This window comes from Anneissia japonica, unplaced genomic scaffold, assembly GCF_011630105.1.
Source record: "Anneissia japonica isolate Jap-2015-1 unplaced genomic scaffold, ASM1163010v1 scaffold2392_len1475705_cov187, whole genome shotgun sequence".
NCBI lineage: Eukaryota > Metazoa > Echinodermata > Crinoidea > Comatulida > Comatulidae > Anneissia > Anneissia japonica.
The window spans coordinates 1,183,811-1,207,108 of NW_022751777.1; the positions used below are offsets into that span (position 1 = coordinate 1,183,811).

Consider the following 23,298-nt stretch of genomic DNA (forward strand, 5'->3'; position numbering starts at 1 on the left):
TAATTAAAAAAAAAAAAAAAAAAAAAAAAAAAAAACAATGGTGCTGTTCACACAAAAATGAACCCTCTTGGTAGTTTAAGTTTCTTATAAAGAAAAATAGCTCCATTCCCCAAATTCAGATCTTATCCATGTATTTTATCTGTACTATCGGTATTATTTACTTTACATGTAAAAACAACCTGAATTCGAAAGGGAACAGATGGTTTCGATGGCGATTCTGCTGAAGGATTTCAACGCTAATAGACTTACATTGGCAAAATCATTAACCTCGTCATAAGAAATTTCGTAGTCTGCAACATCTACAATGTCATCACCTAGGTACATTGGTAGAAAGTTTTGTTTGGTGAGGTTTATAAGTTTGGACAGTGTAGAAACTTCCAGAGTAAGATCGGTAGGGTTTCGGTTTCGTTCAGGAGAGCTTATCGTAATCTCCAAAAGACGTTCGGTCAAATTGTATACTGATTCATAGCCTTCTTCCACTAATCGCATCTGGTTACGAAAAAAAAAGTATTAATGATATAGGACAAGATCGAGATCACTAGCAGAGACACAGGTAAAGTCTGTCAATCAAAGATCTTATAAACACAAGATAGCGTTCTCCGCGATTTCCGCGTGAAAATTCTAAAATAACGAAGTACGGCGCCCTCCTGCAAAAGTGAAAACTTTAGAACTTTGACACCGCGCGACATTACGTTTACGAGTAACAATTAGAAGCGTCCGATTTACAATGTGCCCTCTCTTTAGAACAATTAAGGAACAATTAACGTACTTGGTAACAAACTTTGGCGTAACGCAAACACCCTACCTCAGATCTAATGGCAACGACTAGAACGCCCTCTCCCAAAAGTGATTACTTTTCTGTGCTAAATCGACGTTTCTATTTGTTGCTCGTAAATCGCGGAGAACGCCATCTTGTGCTGATAAGATATTTGCTATCAATTTAGACACCGACACTGATAAGTTAAACTACTGCTGTAGGCCTATACTGTATACAGAATGCTTTTAGTTAGATTTTCTTGGGTGGTGGGGTTGTGTACTTCGTAGTTCGCGATCAAGCGCTCCCTTATCACAACAATTATTTATTCAATGTGGTAAATTATAGATCACATCGAATGAGGAATTAAAAGGGAACTTATTGACGTGTAAAAAAATTCTCCTGGAAATTTGTAATCCATTAAAATATATTAGTGCTTCACTTTCCCCGTGGTGACTTGTGATTGTGTGGTTGCTTTTAGGACAAGGTTTGTTTAATTCCGATATATATGACAAAGACTTGTGTTTTTGACAGGTTCGAAGTACTCGACTTGGCTACAGCATTACCGAGCTTGATAAGTAGAATGAAAGATAGACCTAGAGGTGGTTGTCATATGCCTGCTGATAAAATAATGTTGACAAAGAAACTGTCCATTTTTAGCTTACAATTAGAAGATGGCCTAGGACAGACCATTGCAAAATCATCAACAATTCTGACTGAATTATAGGGGTAGGTATAACTGAAACCAATCTAGCACGTCATTCAGGAAAGAACGATTTCGGAAGGAGTCACGTGACAGGTTCAATTATGTGTATATCTATATAAGTATTCCTAAATAAAGGTAATCAATTATACTCCCAAGTGTGTGAGTGTGTGTGTGTGTGTGTGTGTTTATACGGAATATTAATCTTAGTGATATAATACGAATTTCAGATGATAGAAGATAAACCTTCTCGCTGAAAGCATTTTACCCTCAAGAAATCCTAACATAACTAATGAGAGCCATTAAATTGAAAACCTGCACAGTCCTCATAGAATACAACAGTCGTGTCGTCACAACACTAGGTGGCGCCCTTTGTTGTCAACCAGCCGTTGGTTACTGTTCATTACGCCTGAATGACTTCATAATCTTAATTGTTTAGAATAGGCTTTCTGGAATAGGCATTTTAAAACCTAATAATTTACCATCAAAATGTACTAAAAACACAAAAGCTCGCATGAACAAACGTTTAATCATCAATTTTCGGACAACACGTGTGTTTGTGGGACAAGCGCGTATTCTTAGTCCTGTTCTTATTGATCAATTGTTAAATTTGATTGACACTTCGAAAATGTCAATTACTTACCAGCTCCTTATGTTTACTTGAAACGCAAGCTGACATGTCAGGTTGAGACCAGTGTCCTAATTTATCAATCGATGTGCAATTTCGATAAGCTTGACCTATCCGTCCAATAAAACAATAAACATAAATATTGGGTTAAGTGTACATTATACTCTGCAATATGATCAAGCGAAGATATTCCCAAATTTATATCATAGATTACTAGTATTTGTAAGCTGATCGTTAGTTATATAATAATAACAATAATAATAATAATAATCATAATAATAATAATTATTATTATTATTACTATTATTATTATTATTATTATTTGTTACTGTTATTATTATTATTAACATTCTAATAATAATAATAATAGCGTAAATTATGAGTGTAATGTAATGATAGTATAGCCAAACCATAAAATCACACTGCTACCAATTTGCAGGCTCGAAGACTGACTAACATTGTACTAAGAAATTGGGATCAGTTGTCTGATAAAGTGGATGAAACGAAGACAAATTGGAAGCTCAACATCCCTAGTGTACCGACAATGAGTAGAGCTTGAGGCAAAACTAAACTTCAACGCATAGTCGACCGGCTCAATCTATTAGCGATATTAAAAACGACTACAGTGTGTTGGAAAAACAATATAAAAAAGAAGGAATTTGTCGTAAAATGACATACAGTGGCTTAGATTAGATCAAGGTCGAGGGACGGAGCATTCAGCTGCATTACGCGTGATTAAAGGCGCGATGATCGATGAAAACAATTAACATTAGGCCTAGCATGTCAGTTTCATATATTGGAAAGAGTGGGAAATCATCAGGTTGTATGTCGAATCACGTGGTACAATCTTCGGTCATATTTTCTAATTTTGAAGTGCTGCGCATTTGTTTTATTTACATTTTTCATAAGCTAATTCGTAGTTTGAACTGCGCATGCCCATATCCAAGGTCAACTGACATAAACCTATGTTGTGTGTATAATTGTCGATTGATCTTGATACGGGCATACATAGTTAAAACAACGAACTTACATTTCGAATTAAGACGATTTAGGAATAAACTGATCTTTTCTACACTATTATTATTGTAGATAGTCATTCAAAAATACATTCGTAATTAATATATATATATATATATATATATATATATATATATATATATATATATATATCAACTTAAATTCACAAATAAAAAAAAAATTGATTTTTCCACATTCGCCACTACGTTATATAGGGGACGATATATATATATATATATATATATGAAAACCTCGAGCTGTCATTTAATGAAGCTGAATAGACCTAACTAGTATAAAAAGGAAACTTGAAATGTGAACAGCCTGACTCATAAGGTTAATGTGTCTTAACAATCTTACCACGGGCCCCGATGGAATGAATTTCAAACTTAAGTAGGCCTACTAATAAATAGGCCTAGTAATAACAAAATAAGTGATAATGACAATGTAAACAACAAAAACGACGACGACAACGATGAATAATAAACATCATGAAGATGATAATAAAAAATTATAAAAATAATTATAATCTCTTGAAACTCTGAAAATGACGCTTAAAAAATATCATAATAAAATGTGTAATACAACACCGAACCTATCTTAATATAAGTAATCAACAAACAAAATGAATATTACTGAAATCTGCTCGACGATTTATCGAAGTGTTTGAACTTACGAGGAGGTTTTGAATGTTCCAATCCTGGACATGTATAAGTCACCTGCTTTCCAGCACGTGCCCTCTCCCATAATACATTATGCGAAACATCACGCACACATTTAGTCCCTGCGAGAGTAAAAGGCAAACACGGTTGTTTTAGATATTAAAAAGAAGTACAGTAAATGTGACCTCAAATTAAACATGCACTCTGGAGTGTCGTGCGAGAATGCCCTGAGGAGAAATACTATCATCTAAAGAATCCCATAATAAAATATAGAATACTTTAAAACATTTCATTTCATTCGTTGATGTTAATTGTGCATTTTAGTTTATGTCCCTATTACATATATGTGCATGACTGTTTTCATTGTATTTGTGCATGTTGACGTTGGTTATCTTTAACGTTCAATTTCAATCTATCTGTAAAACTGTTAACTAGGTTAATTTTCAACACATTCTTCTTGTATATTGGGTGAACTTCCGTATCGATTGAATCAATTAGAATAATTCTGAACACATATTTAGGGTACATTGCAAAATGTCGACCTGTTTACTCCACGAGCTGATATTATAATTGATTCTGATCTCGCATTTATCCTGCTATGCCTGTCAGAAATGTAAACATACTATACTAAGCTCTAGCTTACTTGACGCGTAGCCACATTCGTATCATACGCGCTCGCTTCTCTTTATATTATGTAGTTTATGCAGGCTCAGTTCGTGAGAGACCATATTCTTATGAAGTGATCAGAACCTTTACATGAAGTAGGCCTATCATAACTAATTTAGCTTGATGAGATTAAATGAAATGGTCGCTTGATGCAACTGCTACTTATAGTTCATTAATTACATTTCATGATGGGTAACCTAGTATTTTATAATATTTCTTTAATGGCCATGATGCCAGTTACTTAGACTGCATTTGACTTGAGCTCTAAATCCATTTCTAAGCCAAGAGTAATGAATATATTGTTTTATGTACAGAGGAATAAGAATAACCTTACAGTATATCGGTCTATATATATTTTTTAACGAATGTTAAAAACACAAAATGATTAAGTGAAAACTCTCAGAGGAGAGTTTATTATCTTTATCGTTAATGGAAATTTCAAGTAATTATTGTTCCTGAAACGGCAAAAAAAAAAAAGAAAAAAATAATCAGGATAATATTCAAAATGTGACCTTATTGTGTAGATTCAAAAGATGAATCATATTTTTCTCACCATTGTTGTCACTGCAGTATCCATCGCACATTTCAGCAACATCCCGTTCACACGATGCTATAAACAAAGCAAACATTTCACACGTCTGTGTCTATTTAATCATTATTGACGTCTTTAGTAGCAATTATTATATAACCATATGATCGATGAAACATTATTTGTACATTCCACCTGTCCACCGAAGTGATAAAGAAGTTATCATTCCTCTTTTTCAGAAACCATCAAACTAACATTACACCTTGTGACCAAAGGCCAGGTTGTATTTAATCTTAGTAAAATCCCTCCCACGCAAAACCAATAAAATAAGGATGAAAAGAACATAAAGTAAAATTAGATTAAAAAAATATAAATGCAAGCTTGGTGGAGCTAGAAGACAGGTAAGAAGAGGTCAAATATTGAGCAGATGGATGTAATAAAGTTTGGGGCTATTATAAAATTTTATTTCAGGAGTAGGCACGAAAAAAGACATTTCCTTTGCAAATAAAAATTACTTAAATAAAATTATTCGGTTCAAATATACTCATTAGCGTTATATCATTCAAAAACTTAATAATTTATAAGCATTTATATAATGCGTAACGACGATTTTAAATTTGTGTTAGTTCCAACTTTTTACTTTGCCTGAGTTTCTGTTATTTGAAATGAAGAAAGTCAATAAGTAAATTAGAGGTTTTAAAAGAGGAGTGAGATGCCTATGGGTCATTTACATAGAACATGAACACAGTGGCTCTAAGAAATCTCCAACAAAGAGAAAAATCAAGTGTCGAAGTATTAGTATTTTTTCATGACGCATGCATCGAGGGATCAGTTACGGTCTCATTTCAAGCGATTTCCAATATTAAAGGTAATTAAGTACTAAGATAGGATTTACCGGTACTTCATACTCAGTGGCAACATCAAGAAAATATTGTTAATGACCACAAAAGTTCAGGTGATTAAAATATGATTTACATTTATTTTCTTCAAAATATAATGATCCCTAGGGTTTGTAGATATTTGAGTATCTTTGATGACAATGGAGACTATACAAAGGCACGTATTAAATTATAACTAGAGAAGTAGGTTCATAAATATTAATAATTAAATATAGTAATAAATAATAATAGTAATAATTATGTTTGATTAGGGCTAGCGAGTCATCCGTTCCTTTCCACTTCCCTCCAACTATTTATTTTTTTTTTCATATTTTTTATATTTATTAAGTTTACCAAATTGTATGTTGCCTCATTTGTGATTATGGCCAAAAATTGTATCATCTTATCTAAATGTCACGTAAAGTCTCACTAAATGCCTAGTTTTTAGAATGTTATCTTTCCACGTAAGTATCTGAGAATATGAAGCCAATTTTCATGACTTTTCCAGATGCATTTATCTACCATAAATATATTAAAGCATACGATCTCGCCACATATTCATCATTTATCTCTAATCTCATGAGTAAAAAATCCTATATAAAATTTAAAGGAGCTCAACAACGAAAAAAGCTATACTAAATGTTATTTCAAGATTAATGTAATAGCTACCTGGAGTTGGGATACCTGAGGGCCAGCGTAGTTTCATATGCCCTCGTGTCCCACCTCTGAAATCCACCCACTCAACAAGATTTCCACAATATTTAAAATAACAGTTGTTGTGAATCTGTACAATTTCACTTTTAGTTAATGTCTCATTCCAGATGTTCACGTGACTAAGGCTACCAGCAAATGACTGATTAGATGTGAAATATTTTGATTGGCCAAGAATCCAATCGCCATTCCCTTGGATCAAGCTTGATCGACTCATATTTCTTCCATGACCTTTTAATATTGAATCTTGGTAAACCTTCCATTCTCCACCTGAAATGAAATAGATACACTGTTGTAAAATAATTTAAAATCACGTATTAAGAATCAAGTGTATTACTTACAAAACAAAGTGGGGCGTAAGTGCTTTAGAGTTTTGGTTTGGTGTTAGGGCGATCGGCTTTCTACCTCATTGTTTAGGGTTCAAATCTTATAACACACCTGAACGCAACTCCAGTCATAGTTGTCCAATTGCTGTCCAGACTATACAATTTTATTTGACAAAAACATGTGACATGCCTAAATATGGTCGTGACATATCGAAGTAAATATCATTGAAATAGTATAGTAGAATGTAGATAAAATGAGAATAGCAGGTTTTTGGCCTATGTTCGTTTGTTTTTTTTTTAAGCTTAATCTCAGTAACAAGAACAAAAAGTAGAAACTAATTAATGAAGAAAATCAATATCACCTACATGTAGAGTTCTGAAAATTCTTTGCAAACTCTGTTGAACATTGTTTAGTGGAAAAAGTTGTTGGGATTGTAAGGTAAGATAGCAATGAATCCTTTTATGATTTTTGGTGGAAACAAATTATAGTATGAACGTAAATAGGAAGAATATTGTGTCAAATGCTGCGTTTTGGTTTCAAGGTAAAGAAGCAAAGTTCAGGATTTTCTAAAAAAAATATTCGATCCTCAGGCACCAATGGTTCCACCAGATAATAACTTTTCAATTAACACCATTGATGATATGCATTGTATAATATAAATGTGTGTGGAGATGATTAGAAAACTTACTAATATTATAAGTAATCGATAAATATCCCCACTTCTTTGGTACAAGATCAAGTGGAAAATCTACAGAGTTGCTTCCGACCCTTAAATTTCCATATCTACCAACTCCCACGGTGATGTCATGACCTGCTCCATTTGTACCGTTGTAAGATAATACAGTACTATTACCGTAGTCCTCAACTTTTAGCCACATAGTGATAGTAAAAGCTTGTAAGGCGGAAAAAGCCTTGCCGAGAAGAACAGTAAAAGTACGATTGTCCTTCCCGTCAAATTCAAGGCGGGAATTCGCCGACAATGCTAACAGGAAAGAAAAACATATCAACATTTTGGTTCAATTAACGATTTGGTACAATTTCTATATGGATTATCTTTTGCTATTTTTAAACAATATCCTTTTTTAATGATAGGCCTAATGTTTAAAATAAACTTCGGATAGCATAACTGGTTAGTGACACTTTGAGCTGGATGTATAATGCAAATTTTATTAACCTCCTGTGGGAGAACAGACACACAAATACAATTACAATATAGATAAAATATAAACTCAAATTAAATGGCTTAATCATTTCAATTATATTTTTCGAATCAGTAAATCAAAATAATAAGGGATTCATTATATACAGTACTTTCGTACTAATGTGTTTGATTATACACTATTTAAAATAGGTTATAATAAAAGATGTTACGAATCAGATGAATCAATTTCTATATTTTTTCAATGTATTCAGTTATAACTTACCGGCGCAGACCTCACCATTCCATACAAAACCTGGCCCACATTTACAGAAGTACATCTCTGGTGTATTGTGACACTTAGGTAACTTATAAAATCCTTTATGACATTGAGAACTAATAATATCTGAAAAATATAATCATAAATGTGACCACAAAGACTATATGGTTGAACAGATTGTATGTATGCTCACTGGAACTAGAAGTAGTACCTATCTGTAGTCATCTTGGTGTGCATGAAGTTAATAATAAATTATTATGACAAATGACCATTTCATTATAAAGTAAGTACCGGTAATTTATGAGATGTTATTTTTTGATATTGAAAGTGTCTGCTCCATCACGTTTAAAAACTAGCTGAAATGTGATTGATTCACATTTTCATGTCATGACAATTGCCTTCTATGTTGTTTGTTGTCTTATTCTTTCAGAGTCTGTTGTAAACCAGAGTTAAACGGATCCTACGCTCAGAATGTGGTGATTATATAAATGGAGCCAATGTTGTCAGTGTTACAGAGAGAACCGTATAGGTATTTTAGTAGCCGATGAAGTGGAAAGACATTCTAGTTAATGGCAATGTTAACAAAACGATACAGGCATCCACAATAAATCATGACGAATAATATTTTACCATGGCAACCAACATTCCCTTTCCATGGTGTCGTGCAGAATTGATGCTATTGGATTATTGTGGATTTCAGTTCAAAAACATATGACGCTTGTTAAGATAGATAAAGCTTTGGAACGAACGATCTATTTGTGGAATCGGATGTGCTCAATCACATAGACCTAGCAGATATTGCTAAAAGATATAATTCATCCACATTCATCATTACTTGGCCTAATGTTTGATTTGATAAAATTGATTATGCAAAACATAATGTCAACTCTCTTGAAAGTGTGTAGGCCTACACGCAACTAAACAAACACGTCGTAAAGTTCAATAGCATGATGTGTTAAGATGCTTGCCTTCCATTCCAAGTGTTCTCTGGGTTCAATTCCTGTCAAGGAAACAGGATTTCTTTCTCATAACTAAAGCAACTCCATTTTCTAAGTTTCATTATGAAATCTATGTATAGAATATTGTGTGTATGTATGTCTTGTGAGAGGTTTGCCACTTATAAAAGTGAGCTTTATTGTTGGGAATATTCTTGGCCCTTGTACTGAAAGTTAGAAAAAGAAAAAAGAAAGAATTTCTTGTAGCTTGCAGATACTACACGATAATGTTCTGGTTCAAACGGTAGCATAATGTTGCATAATAATAATAATAATAATAATTTAAGCTTATATAGCGCATTATGCTAAAGCCTCAATGCGCTTAACAGTAAAAATAAAATTCGGGGGAAAAAAAATTAAGAAAAATACAAGTTAAAAAGGTGAATTTTTAAAGCTGCCTTAAAATCATCAATGGAAGTTGTCTGTCGGATTGTAATAGGCAGAGCATTCCAAAGAAAGACAGAAGCCCAAGAGAAAGAACGACTACCATAATGCTTTGTCGACGGGCGAGTGGAATGAGCAAGTAGAGACTCTGAACTAGAATAACTAGGTCGAAGTGAACTACAGACCTTATGATAGCCCGACGGACGTGCACCGTGTCTTCATCTCTCGTCAGATATAAAGTAGGGAATTTAAATTTAATCAGAGATATCATCCACTTAAGAAAATAATATCAGAAAGAATTGTTATAACTACCATTTGTATAAATACCAATTCTAGAGACTATCTTTAATTGAAATTAATTAATATAGTTTGTTGGATGAATTAACACATACTCCTGAAGCATCTATAACGGATAGTACTCTTTTGTGGACTGATTTCTAATTATAATTTATCTATTCCTACAACTACTCACGTATAAATATATCTTCGCACATGTTCCATTAACTAAACCGAAAGGATTAGAGTAACAATCCTAAAAAAAGTATTTCACTCATTTAGTGATCACAGGAGCTGACGTCATGATCACGTGGGTCTAGCAGTGTATTCCAATTAAGTGCGTAAGTGTAACCGTGTCGCCATGCTGCATTGTAGCTAATCAGAAATAGACATCTTATAATATTTTAATTTTCAAAAGGCAAAGAAGGTATATCATAAATTTGACATTGGTTCATATTATTTGATCTGAATGCGGGCTTGAAAATAATTACGACTAGATCTTATGGGAAACCCACCGTAATTAAAAAAAACTTCATTCATGGATGATTAGTAGTTTAACCGAGAATGGGGTGTAATATTACATAACAGCACTCCGATCCTCAATGCAACGTGGTAACACAATTTGGTGATAGATAATATTTAACCAAATCAATGGTACGGTACAATACGGATATTTGAAGGTGGCCTGGCAGGAAAATGACGAAAAAATAATAAATTCGTAAAATTTATAACCGAGCGGACAAGGACCCCTTTGTCGACATCTAGTAACCCATTGAAAAATGAGTAAATCCCAGTCAGGCCCTTTAATTAATGGCATATATAAAGACGCTGCCGAAGAGACTGACTTTAATCGAATGTTGCTTGGTTTAAAACAGACAGATAGTGATAGTCTTTGATAAATTAGTTAAAACACTTCTTACCTGACTGGACGTGCGACCACAATCCACACGATATTAAAAACACGTAAAAAATTATTGCCATTATGTTAACTATTGCTCATGGTGTTTCCAACGGCACCAACAACCCTGAAAAGTGACAAAGAGAAATTAACATGTAAATAAATGTTGAATTAAATGTTAGATTAAAAATCTATGGTACCTGTTTCATGCATACGTGCTGTCATGCACACTGGACCAATTTGCTTAACCGCCTGTCTAAAAGGATGCGGTAATGGACCTTGCCGCTAAGCAACGCATGTGTTTGTAGGGCACGGGCGTATCCCTGGCCTGTTCTGATTGGTCAATTATTAAGTTTGATTGACAATCCTGAATGATTCTTTAGAAAAAATATTTTACACAAGGATACGACGCTCGCCAAAATTAGAGAGAAATCCGGATTAGATTAGATTAAGTCGTTTGTTATCAAATTAAAGGAACATTATATTTTGCTTTTTATAGTTTATTCAAGAATGGAAAAGCTTTACATTATTTTTTGTACAAAAAAGTAATGTACAATTTTTCAATTCTTGAATAAACTATAAAAAGATGAGATTTTGTTTGTTATTTTAGGAAGAAAAATGTTTAACGATACTCAGGGAACAGTAAAATTAGGGCATTTGTGTAATTTCACTGTTCCCTGCGATACTTCTGTTTTCTTCTTAAATTTGAGATGAGTAGCTTTCATGCTTGTGACCTCTGGTCTTAATGAGAGTTTCCCAGGTCCTACAATATCAATTTCTTTCTTTTATACTTATTTGTAACGTTATAATTTTATGTAGGATTAAATAAATTGATTTGTAATTGTAATTGACCGTGATACAGATTCCCATAAACCAGGGAACAGTTCACTCTTCCCTGCATAAACCAATTGGTTTATTTGACTTTGCGGACCTGGTTTTAAACATCTTCATCCATTTTTTTGTTGTATTTGACTGTTTATTGTAAATTTAATTCTCATCTCAAACTCTATTGCTTTTTGAAATTATTATTCATATTGGTTGTTTTTCTTTGCTGACCTATTATTAAGCACAGATATTAGGTCATAATCTTCGTAATTTTACAAGTACAGTAATATAGTTCCCTCAAAATATATCTAATCCATCAAAAGGAAAAATTCTAAAATTTCTATAGGGATAGGAATAAAGATTCTAGTTTCTAAGCGCTCGACGTTCGAAGAAGTTCGTCCTCCACTTTGGTTTGGTTTTAATAACAAAATTTAATACAATAATATGTGGAATTTGTATTTTTATTTTATTTTTATTTTCAATCTCTCGACAAAAACAAAAAAGTTGGACAGGGGTGCCGAGGAAAAGCAAAAGCTAGAAAAACTGTCATCAAAAGATGTGCTTAACCAAACCCCTGCCAACAAAACAATACAAAAGTTTAAACATTAAAATGAACGAAAGTAAAAAATAAATAAAAAAACATATTAACATTTTTAAAACATACAATAAAAAAAATAAATATAAATAAATAAATAAATATAAAAAAAATGTTTAAATACAATTATAACTTCCATAAACAGTATTAAGTCATCTACAGAATTTTAAAATGCAACCGTCACAAGAAATGGATAAAATCAATCAAGTACATTTCGTCAAGCAGAATATAGCAAATTTAAGAATCAGTAAAATGATCCTTTAAAATATTGTATACAAAAACATTGTATACAATGTATATGACGTTGTCTGTCACACTGATCTTCTCATTACATTACAAATTGGAGAATGAGAAAAATAGAAAAAATTTCCTGAATTCTTGAAATCATATATGTGCCTTAAGACTTGTTTTGACAAATCAGTGCAAATGAATTTCTCGATATATTGTTCATATGTATATGTGAGATCATGTACAACAAATTCAGGGAAGACAGTGTTTCAGAAATGTTGTGTAATTCACTTAAATATAAAAGCGTTTGAAGTAGTACTTATACTCACTGACGATTTATGATCCTACATTATATAAACGTTTGTTATTACTATACGTCCATATTTGACTAGTACACTTGCATTATTCGAGTGTACGTGTAGAGCGTTGTGCCGTTTAAGTTTGGTTCATACTGGCATCCATGCATCAGACACGCCGCAAGCGGCTCGTCACAAACGCAAGGCATTCTACTTCACTGTTATCTCATTATTATTTTTTCATTCACTAAAAAGGTTTACCTGCTTTGATTATGCTTCACTTTCCAGCTCGCTAGTCGAGAGCAAGCAAGAAATTTGCGGTTCCCACTGTAAAGCGACTGTTCAATTGACTATCATAAGCGTTGCATGCGTTTGCGTAACGCGTCCAAATTGAAAGTAGTACTGGTAGATGCAGTGGCGGCGCCAGCGGGGGGGCAGTGGCATTGGCATGAAAGGACAACGTTAATAGGAACAGTGATTGAATGTCAAATTAGTAAACTGCAAAACATATATCTCATAACGTCTCTACACACGTTGTAGTGTCGTAAGAGCGTGTGTACACGTACACCCACACACTAGAACACACACTAGACATTTACACGTCATGCTTTATGAATTTCGATGCGGTTTAATGCTAAATGTATTTGGCGACAAGGATTAACAAATCAAGCGGCCATTTAATGCACAAGTGATAAAAACAGTAAATAGCCCAAGGATATTTGTGTATTCGAATGTAAAATATTGAACACTAGTCTGCTGACTTATGGAAGTCTCAGAAAATAGACTGGTGTGATTGACTGAGAGGATTATAATTGAAATAAAGTCATCAAAATGATTGCCTACTGTTGCTTTCATGAAAAAATAAGATGAAACAATCTTAATCTTACTAAGATCGTCGCTGTCCAACATTTACTTCATGTTATGTTATGTCACATCTGATATGAAAGACTACCGATTTGAAGGAAAACTTGATCAGTAAACATACGCATAGGCCTAAGCAATCATTGACCTCAGCAGTGCAGCAACATTATTATTGTTTAATCATTGTTTTCTCTCTGATTCAAAGTGTACGGCAGTAGACTTAGGCTATGTTCAAACACTAGCGTAACGATAATCGAGTGGTGTGAACTTAAAGTATTTAAACGCACAATCACTGGCGTACGATAATCCACCAACAGACCGCAGATTAGCGTACGCCACTGAGTTTCAACAGTCATGCATCAATAATTTTGAAACTCGGCCAGGATTTGACCAATCACAATAATAGATGTTTAGAGGAAATAAAATGCGCGATTACGAATACGAATATTTCGTGCGAATAGCGTTAGCTAATCGCCCAATCTTCAATTGACATCTCGCTATTTACGCTTTGGATTAACGATGTACGCCCAGGTCTGGACGTAGCCTTGGGCCATGTTCTCACACGGCATCTAATGGTTAGCAGGATCCGGATCCTGCTAACCGTTAGCTGCCGTGCGTCCATGCGAGAAAAGCCCAATCTGGATACGATATGATGATCGAATCACTGGCCAATAAGAAACTGGAAATTGTAAACGCGTATGTGTGATTGGTTGATGATTGAAACGCCCTCAACTTGCTAACCGATAGCGCTTGCTAACCGTTAGCGTACAGAATACCGCTAACGGTTAGCGCTAACCGATCGGGCGTTCTCATGCAGGTGCTAACGGTTAGCGCTAACGGTTAGCTCCCGATCCGGATACTAGGGCTCTCGTGAGAACCAGGCAAAAGCGATTCCATGGAGAACGTACGCCACGACGCGCGCGTAACTGATCGTTTTTAATTTACGATGCGTTCAGACTGCACAAAAGATAATAAATAGCAGAAGTTAGAGCAGCTTCCTAATATATTGGAACATCCGGTCGAAATGCATTGTGGGTACACGGAGAGTAATTTTATCCCGTCCGCGAAGCGGCGCTATATATCAATAATAAAGGCGCCGCTCTGGTTTGTTTGTTTCCTGTAGTTTCTCCAATAGTCAAATACTGTAAAACCAGAAACTTTGTAAAACCAGAAACTTTCGCGGAACGAAACTTTCGCAAATTGATAATTTCGGCCGTTTTCGCGACATTAAACTTTCGCGTATCGCAAAAGGCCTAAATTTTATTCAAAGAGGAATACCATACAATAGCTGAAAATATCGTATTTTGAGTTCTAGGCCTACAGCCACTGTCTAGGCTACAATAGCTAGGCCTAGGCTAGGCGCCATAAGCCTGCAGCCTACCTCAGCTGATAGGACCAGGACTTAGCTGGCCATCCCAGGCACAGTTAAGAAAGACACAAGTTTACATACATTACAATATACTCACTCATACGATATTCCTAAATTTTGTATGGTATTCAAGCATCCTACAATGAACAATATTTATTCCTGTAGGCCTAATATTGATTCATGATGACTGAACATTGTGGTATGTCAAGGTACGAAAATTAGTTTCTATTTTAACTTCTTAGTATACACTGCGCAGTGGTTGCACATGTGCAATCACATGCAGTGATGATCAGAACCTCCCTAATCAGTATACTTACTGAGTAGGTTAGAATAGGCCTAGAATTTACGAATTTTTTGAGCTCAACATCGGAATTTAAGGTCAGAATATTTATTCAATAATTAAAATACATTCTATTAAGTTTATATACATTTAATAAAATTCACAAAATAATTTAAAATACAATTTTTAAAATGTTGAAACTGTTAACTTTTCACGAACATGTTTGCAATTTGTGGGGATTCCCCATTTAGGCCTAGGCCCTAGATCTGTATTGCATTGTCGTCGGCGAGTTTAGGCCTTGGCAATTCTTGCTGTTTATTGTTCATTATCATCTTTAAAAAAGTTGAAATTAATTTTTGGTGTAATTTAGTGATTCATAATGACCAAAATCTCCTTTGTGAAACTGATTCGAGATTCACGATGATCAGATAGTATTCTACCGATCTTTTTTGAAACATAGAACATGTGACCTGAAAATTATTCGCGGCATAAAATTTTCGCGAATCTGGACCATTCGCGAAATTCGCGAAAGTTTAATGCGCGCGAAATTTTCTGGTTTAACAGTAGTCAAATTTTACTACTTGCTGTTCAGCCTACTTGCTGTTCGTATGTATTTGAAAATGTGTTGGTGAACAAATTTCATCTATTCGTCTTTGGAACACGACATCGAACACAAGGCGTTTCATCTTCCAATAATTCATTCTGGCTTGTTTAATCATTCGGAAAACAAAGCCTGTTCGGTGAAATTAAGATGACGAAAGTCAGATTAAGAATAAAATACGATTAGGCAATTTGCATGTATCATCTTAGAATAACTTGTAAAGTGTTCCACATTACCCATCAATCATTAAATCAATCAATGACCCAATCAATCACTGAATTTATCAATCCCAGCTTCAATCATCAAGTTATTGGTCAACGTCGACAAGCGTATTCTGCTTATTATTGGCACTTACAACTTATTTATATAGCATCAAATTTCTTTCGCAACTCAAGTTACATATTGCCAATAATCCATAAAATGATAATGAAAAAATGATAGGTTTCATTTGTTGAACTGTTTTAAATGCTCATTCTTCTATTTAAGTTATTTGCTGCCACCGACACAATCAGCAGACGAAGCAGTGGCCAGTGAGTGCCCGACTTAAGACTACTTGCTGTTCAGCCTACTTGCTGTTCGTATGTATTTTAAAAATGTGTTGGTGAACAAATTTCATTTATTCGTCTTTGGAACACGACATCGAACACAAGGCGTTTCATCTTCCAATAATTCATTCTGGCTTGTTTAATCATTCGGAAAACAAAGCCTGTTCGGTGAAATTAAGATGACGAAAGTCAGATTAAGAATAAAATACGATTAGGCAATTTGCATGTATCATCTTAGAATAACTTGTAAAGTGTTCCACATTACCCATCAATCATTAAATCAATCAATGACCCAATCAATCACTGAATTTATCAATCCCAGCTTCAATCATCAAGTTATTGGTCAACGTCGACAAGCGTATTCTGCTTATTATTGGCACTTACAACTTATTTATATAGCATCAAATTTCTTTCGCAACTCAAGTTACATATTGCCAATAATCCATAAAATGATAATGAAAAAATGATACGTTTCATTTGTTGAACTGTTTTAAATAAAGATTTGTGCACGAATAAATTCATCCAAAAAACTAAGACTTTGTATAAGGATTCTGGTACAGTTTTGTTAATGCCATTTAATGATCTTATTACTACAGTATTAGTTTTCTTTATATTCCGTTCGTTCCTGTTACAAAATAGAAAAAAAAACATGAAGGACCTGTGTTTAGAAAGAATGCGATGCGGCTAATATTAATAATAATATTAAGTATAATCAAAATTTTTCCGCAGAAAGAAAACAAATTTGTCCTCAGTAAAATATGCAATAATCGCCATAGTAATTTGCATTAACTGTGATGATAATTACAAAATATTATTTATTTATTTATTGTAAGGCATTGTTGTAGATTAATGATTGTCTTCAATTCAAAATTGTTATTTTTTTTTAGTAAGTTGATCAATTAGGCTATGTTTATGATTAATTGCCATTCATATATCATTTGAAGTAGTAGTAGGTTTAAAATATATTTGTAGATTATGGCAGTGTGGAATGTTTTGAAAAATGACTCCAAAATAATGCGAAGTGTAGGCCTATACTGTAATTTACCACCTATAACTCGAATTTGCATTTCTTTAAGGTTATGTTTAGAGTGCGCCATCACTAAGTCTCACGTAAATGCGTAAATAAGGTGTTCTACCAGCTAAATATCCATTATTAAACATAATTTAAAAAATAAATAAATAAAAAATAATAAAATAAAAATAAAATAATAAAGAATAAAATAGGCCTAATAGTTAAATAATAATTAAAATTATATTACGCAACCATAAGTAACTTAGGCTTTGTTAAGATTTACATCCCGGAGTACAAAAATACTACTGATATTACTGAATACTGAAACACTTCTTTTTGTCCAAATGAAAAATAACTGAAATCACCTTCCAAATAACATATTATTAACTAATATTTAAGCATGTACAGGAGTAGCTTTATCTAATAAATGCGTTCCATAACGTGGTGACGTGTTTTTCTAGGCATTATTTTAGTAAACTGCGTTAGGTTGAATGAGGAAGCGGTCTCCTTTTTACCGATAAGCCCATGGGTTGAACTGCCTAATGCGCTTATTTTGTAAGTTTGACGAGTTTGAGGTGCCGGCTGTTGAAAACACAGCCAAACCATTAATGCAAAACTAAAATCCCTGAAGCGAAATTTCTCGATAAGAATTTAATAGGGACCTTCAAGCAATGCTTTACCAAGCACTATTTAAGATTATATGATCATCCTCTTATTGGATACTATTGTCATGGATAAGCTCTAATCTATTAGTTTTATAAATATTAACATCAATATCCATATTATGTTTGGCTTCAATTCAAACATGTCATGTTGTGATTATGATGGTAATGATGATGGTGATGATGATGATGATGATGATGATAATGATGATGATGATATTGATATTGTTGATGATTATAATAATATTATTAAGAAGGTTATTAGTATAAATGAATAATAAAACTGATATGACAGTGTTACTGGTGGTATTTTTTGTCAAAAATTTTAAAACAAAATCATTATTTTGACTCAATAAATTAATGCAAACCCTCGTTTATCCATAGCATTTACGAATTTACGAAATTACTGTAATGGATAAGGTACAAGTGCACCCAGGTTTTTATACTTAATGTCAACATTTGTGATGCAATTTTTACGTACGTTCTTAAAAATAGTTGAATTTTGGTACTCATGGGTTAGGAAATAAAACTCTAATGGATAAAAATTATTAAACATGATGCTATGATAGCCGCTTGTAGATTGGCCTGTATGATCCAAATCCTCATCAACCCATGATATAGAAAACAATTTAAAGGAATGACATGTTATAGCAATATACTGTACAGAGTAAGTTTATGCTCTGTAGTAAAACAAACATGATGCCTCTTAATGTAGGCCTATCCCGTTACAAATCAAAGGACTGACTCAGACAGTACAGAATTACATCGCTCAAATGGGGGAATTAATTGAAAACTTAATTGCTATAAAATCCGTATTGACATGGCCCTTTTAAGAATTTAATCCGATACAAGATTAATAGGCTCTTTGCAGTTAATATTTGGACACGTCTTCGTAAAGTAGCATTCCCAAGTTTTTTATGTTTATAAACTGAGTGAGCCCGCGTTCATACATCACCATAATGCAATAGGCCTACCACTTGTAATCTTCAAAATATGTAGCTTTCCGTTCTGATTGGCTGTGCTAGCGCGTAGTCGTATTTATCGATACGCATGACAGAAACAAGTAAAAATGCCACTTTAAAGGCGAAAGCAGAACAATTTTAATGTTGTCTGTTTGAGCAACATATCACAAATTAAAAAACTCATACCAATATTTAATGTCATGGACAACGACATAGGAATAATTGTTCGCCAGTGAAATCGCTGAAATATTACTGTCATTAATTCCAATCTGACCAATGAAATATAATGTCTATATTGCACAATATCAGCTATATTAATCAATGCTTTTTTTCAATGCATACACTCTGAAGTTACTAATCCACGCATATATTACACTCGTTAAACGCAAATGATAGGCCTATGTCATTATGAATAACTATCATAATAAATGTTGGCATTGTCTTTATTATGATTACTACCGCAATTTCTGCTATTGAGATACATACATATCCCACAGGTATATGAAGCATGTACTATATATTGAAAGTATATATCTGCTCATTATGTCAGTCTAAAGCTCTGTCTGAAATTCAATGTTAATGTCAAGTTGCAATATAACAACAGCAACAGCAGCAACAGCAACAATAGCAGCAGCAGCAGTAGCAGCAGCAACAGTCTGAAGCAGTAGGAGCATCATCATCAGCATCAGTAGCTGCTTCTGCTTTCTTGAAAACGGCAAATGCGCAAAAATTTTCGAATACTCACAATGCAACCAATAACCGTCTCACCGCGCGCTGCATGTTCTAGCATTTTCTCCATGGTTCTAGTAAGGTAGCACTCTAACATTCTATAACCTAGCACCGGTAAATATATTTTATAAATTCCTAATCTATATAAGCCTCTGGAATAAGAAATTGAGAAAGAAATAGTATTGAGGCACCTACTGTTTTTACAGATATACAAAATAAAGATGCGTAACTACTGTAAACGCCATTACTTATCTTACAGTGTCAAATCATGTTACTGTAATTAGGTCCTGAAATGCTGATGATACATTTTGAAATATTGCAAACCCTTGAAAACAAATCTGACAAAATGACGTTGATTAATGACGATTTTGGCAGCTAAATACGAACTAATGTTATAGAACATAGGCCTAACTGTAAGATTCAACCAGCGACCTAACTAAAGAATTACAAATGAGAATTTGGGTATTATTATTCTATATGCTAGCAATTTCGCTTAACTACAGTCCTTTTTTTTTGTTAGCTTTAAGACAAATAGGTTTTCTATTTATTTTATATTTGGTTTAGATTCGTTAATTATTTCAAGATTAAGGTGCAAATTTACATTATCTAAAATACAATTACTTACTACATACTATATGAAAATAAGCTTTTCACTACAATTAAACTAAGAACCACTGCCAAGATTTGCACCATGTAATAAGTTTATTTAGGTCATCAATGAGAAACTGATCTAATCACTTATAAGCCATCGACATAAAATAAATAGTGTGAATTAAATTTAGAAGGCAAGTCGTTGCTTAAAACGTTAAAAAGTAAAGGTTCTAAATTGGTTCCCTGTCTGATGTAACATTATCCTATTGAAACTAGCTAGGTTAACGTTTTAAATTGGTTTTCAGCTAAAACCAAATTGCGATATGTTTATTTTAATCAGTGAATCATCTTGAAACTGATATGTACCGTATATTATGATGTAGGAATAGGCCTCGTTTCATCAGTGATAGGCCACTTAATAAGTTTATTTTGAAGAATATAAAGAAGGTTAACTGGAAAAAGCAATATATTGAAGTTTTTAAAACAGTATTAACCTTCCTGAACCATGATCTACCGTACCGTATGTGTTCATGAATGGTGTCTCTAGACAAGGTTTGTGTTAAAATTGATTGGAAAGTTTAATGTAACAACGCTTCTATAAAGCGTTGTTAAGCTGTTGATTACAAGCATAAATACTAGAGTATTATGTGTACGATTATAGGCCTAAGCTAATACAATTAAAACAATTTATTGATAATGATTAGTAGAGGACTTCTATGTTTCAAAATCAACATGATGGATACAGATTGATTGGTGTAAGACATTTGTCTAAATTATTTCTTGTGACCTCTCCAAAATATTTGTTAATGGATACAGTATTTGAAAAAAAGTGGCAGCTAAGGCCTATTGCATTATCATTAGCGCATCCAAATGTTACTTTAACTTAGAAAGTAGGCCTAGGCCTACCTATCGGTAAGTGCTGCTGAAAAAATCTCACCTAACTCTTGTTTCAATAACATCCAGGCATTCGTGGTTTTTAATCCATGAGTTCATTAGTGGTTCATAGTAGCCATGGGCCAGTAAGTTTATAGGCTACCGGTACCTCTATGTTATTTTTTTTCTCGCGCATAATCATATATTGTGTACTATTATGAGCTAGGCCTATATTGGCAATATCTACCTACAGAGTAATAACCAAAGTTATAATGATTCCTGATGAGAATCTCACCTGGGAAACGAATATAATCAGGGCTCTGCATAGCAATTACTACACATAATGGTCTTGCTTCCATCTACATTATAATAACTCACATTGACTTCAAAAAAATACAGAATTGGTTCAATTCGCTATACTGTTGCTCTGACGAGCTGACGTGTTGACCTGGTGGGTCTGTCCGCGCGCGCGCAAAATTCATACAAAAATAAATACATAAATATAAATATAAATAAAAACAATAAATATAATATAAATACATGCCACCACTGTTCCACTGTTATCTCATGTCATTGCCTTATTGAAAAGAAGATGTGTTACAAGCATTTCCTCGCACAAAACAAGTTGGCTCCAGCTAACTTATAGTGTCCGGCTTCATTTGCTTTCACACTGAAAATCGACTGTGGTGATGACTAGATGCGATTCTGTCAAAATTGCTATAGTGTGAACAATAACGAACAATCGCTTAGAGACATCGATGTAAATGGTGCTTCGCGATGCACCACAACGAATTACGTGATGGAGAGAGTGGTTTACATTTTATCGGGAATATAAATACGGGTCTGAAATTGATGTCGACGTCATTTTGAGGGAGAGTTACATTGATTATCACATAGACGTAGTGATTAGATTCATGTTATTGGTCGTACATAACATTCAGGGATTTGCTTTATTGTATATATGTAATTAATCTAGGTCCTTCGTCTATAAAGTTGTTTTGTTGCACAAAAAGGAAGATTCCCAGTATGGGAGTTATGTTATTTATATTCCTATATTCATTTATTTAGTTGTTATTTATTCTTTAAGGTTATTTGGGCTATGAGTGAAGTTTCCAATAAGCGATAAATCATTATTTTGTTTAATGTTTATTATTAAGCGCATCGAAGCTCCGGCGTTCTGTGCTATATAAGTGATGTCCACCAATCCTAATGTTAGCGACCATGGATAGAAAAAGGAATTCATTCATGAAACAAACACAATAAGACTCCTGAAGTAAATTCTATACTATTGATCAGACATATCACATTAGGCCTAGAGTACAATATAGCATACAAATGACGTGATACCTTATTTGATATGATATCATACTTGATATAATTCAATATGATATCATAGTTGGTATGTTACGATATAATATGGTATGATATCTGCATGTTGTAAATCTAATGTCGCAGACAATATACAGTAATTATAATATGTTAATTTAAATATAACATAGCTATAGTGCAGAAGAATTGCATTGTATTGCATTGTTGCACTGTACGGACGTGACTTGCCATAATTTTAAATGTGGTACCCCGAAACCGGGCCTTTCGCTACACGGCAGGTGTAATAACCACTAGACCACAACAGCTCTGTGGCGAATTCAATTAGCAGTTTGAAAGCTTTTACAACGTTTTTAATGGAATGGCGCTAATTATTACATGGACCAGACGACGACAGAATTTTGCGATACAAACATAACTCGTCTGAACTTGTTGCGTAATCCTTTGATTTTGATAATTAAATACGGTGCGATTGATATATAGTGCTTACTTGACAGACATTTACAGAATACATTTTAGAGGAATTTGATTCGACTATGTTTTAAAACATGATCGGAAACTTGCTTTCATACCAGTGCACATAAATATTATAAAAGCTTAATAACAACCTGCACAGCTCAGATATCTTAGCCACGGGGTAGAAATGGATAGAAATGCATTCATGACATAGAATTATTCCTAAAACTATTTAAATGTAACG

At 33.6% G+C, this 23,298-nt stretch overlaps 1 protein-coding gene across 4 annotated transcripts in view; it reads right to left on the reverse strand.

Moving 5' to 3' along the window:
• The window catches only part of LOC117121836 (adhesion G protein-coupled receptor L1-like), a 75,713-nt gene that overhangs the window by 18,283 nt on the left and 34,132 nt on the right, over positions 1-23,298 (reverse strand). For all 4 annotated transcript variants that reach the window (XM_033267211.1, XM_033267212.1, XM_033267209.1 and 1 more), the window contains 8 exons: positions 10,866-10,970; positions 8,297-8,416; positions 7,561-7,854; positions 6,504-6,815; positions 4,981-5,037; positions 3,776-3,883; positions 2,101-2,195; positions 250-489 (listed from right to left, as the gene is read on the reverse strand). In XM_033267211.1, coding sequence (XP_033123102.1) covers positions 250-489; positions 2,101-2,195; positions 3,776-3,883; positions 4,981-5,037; positions 6,504-6,815; positions 7,561-7,854; positions 8,297-8,416; positions 10,866-10,926 — 1,287 coding nt within the window. In that variant the 5' untranslated portion in view covers positions 10,927-10,970. The remainder of the gene's footprint in view (positions 1-249; positions 490-2,100; positions 2,196-3,775; positions 3,884-4,980; positions 5,038-6,503; positions 6,816-7,560; positions 7,855-8,296; positions 8,417-10,865; positions 10,971-23,298) is intronic.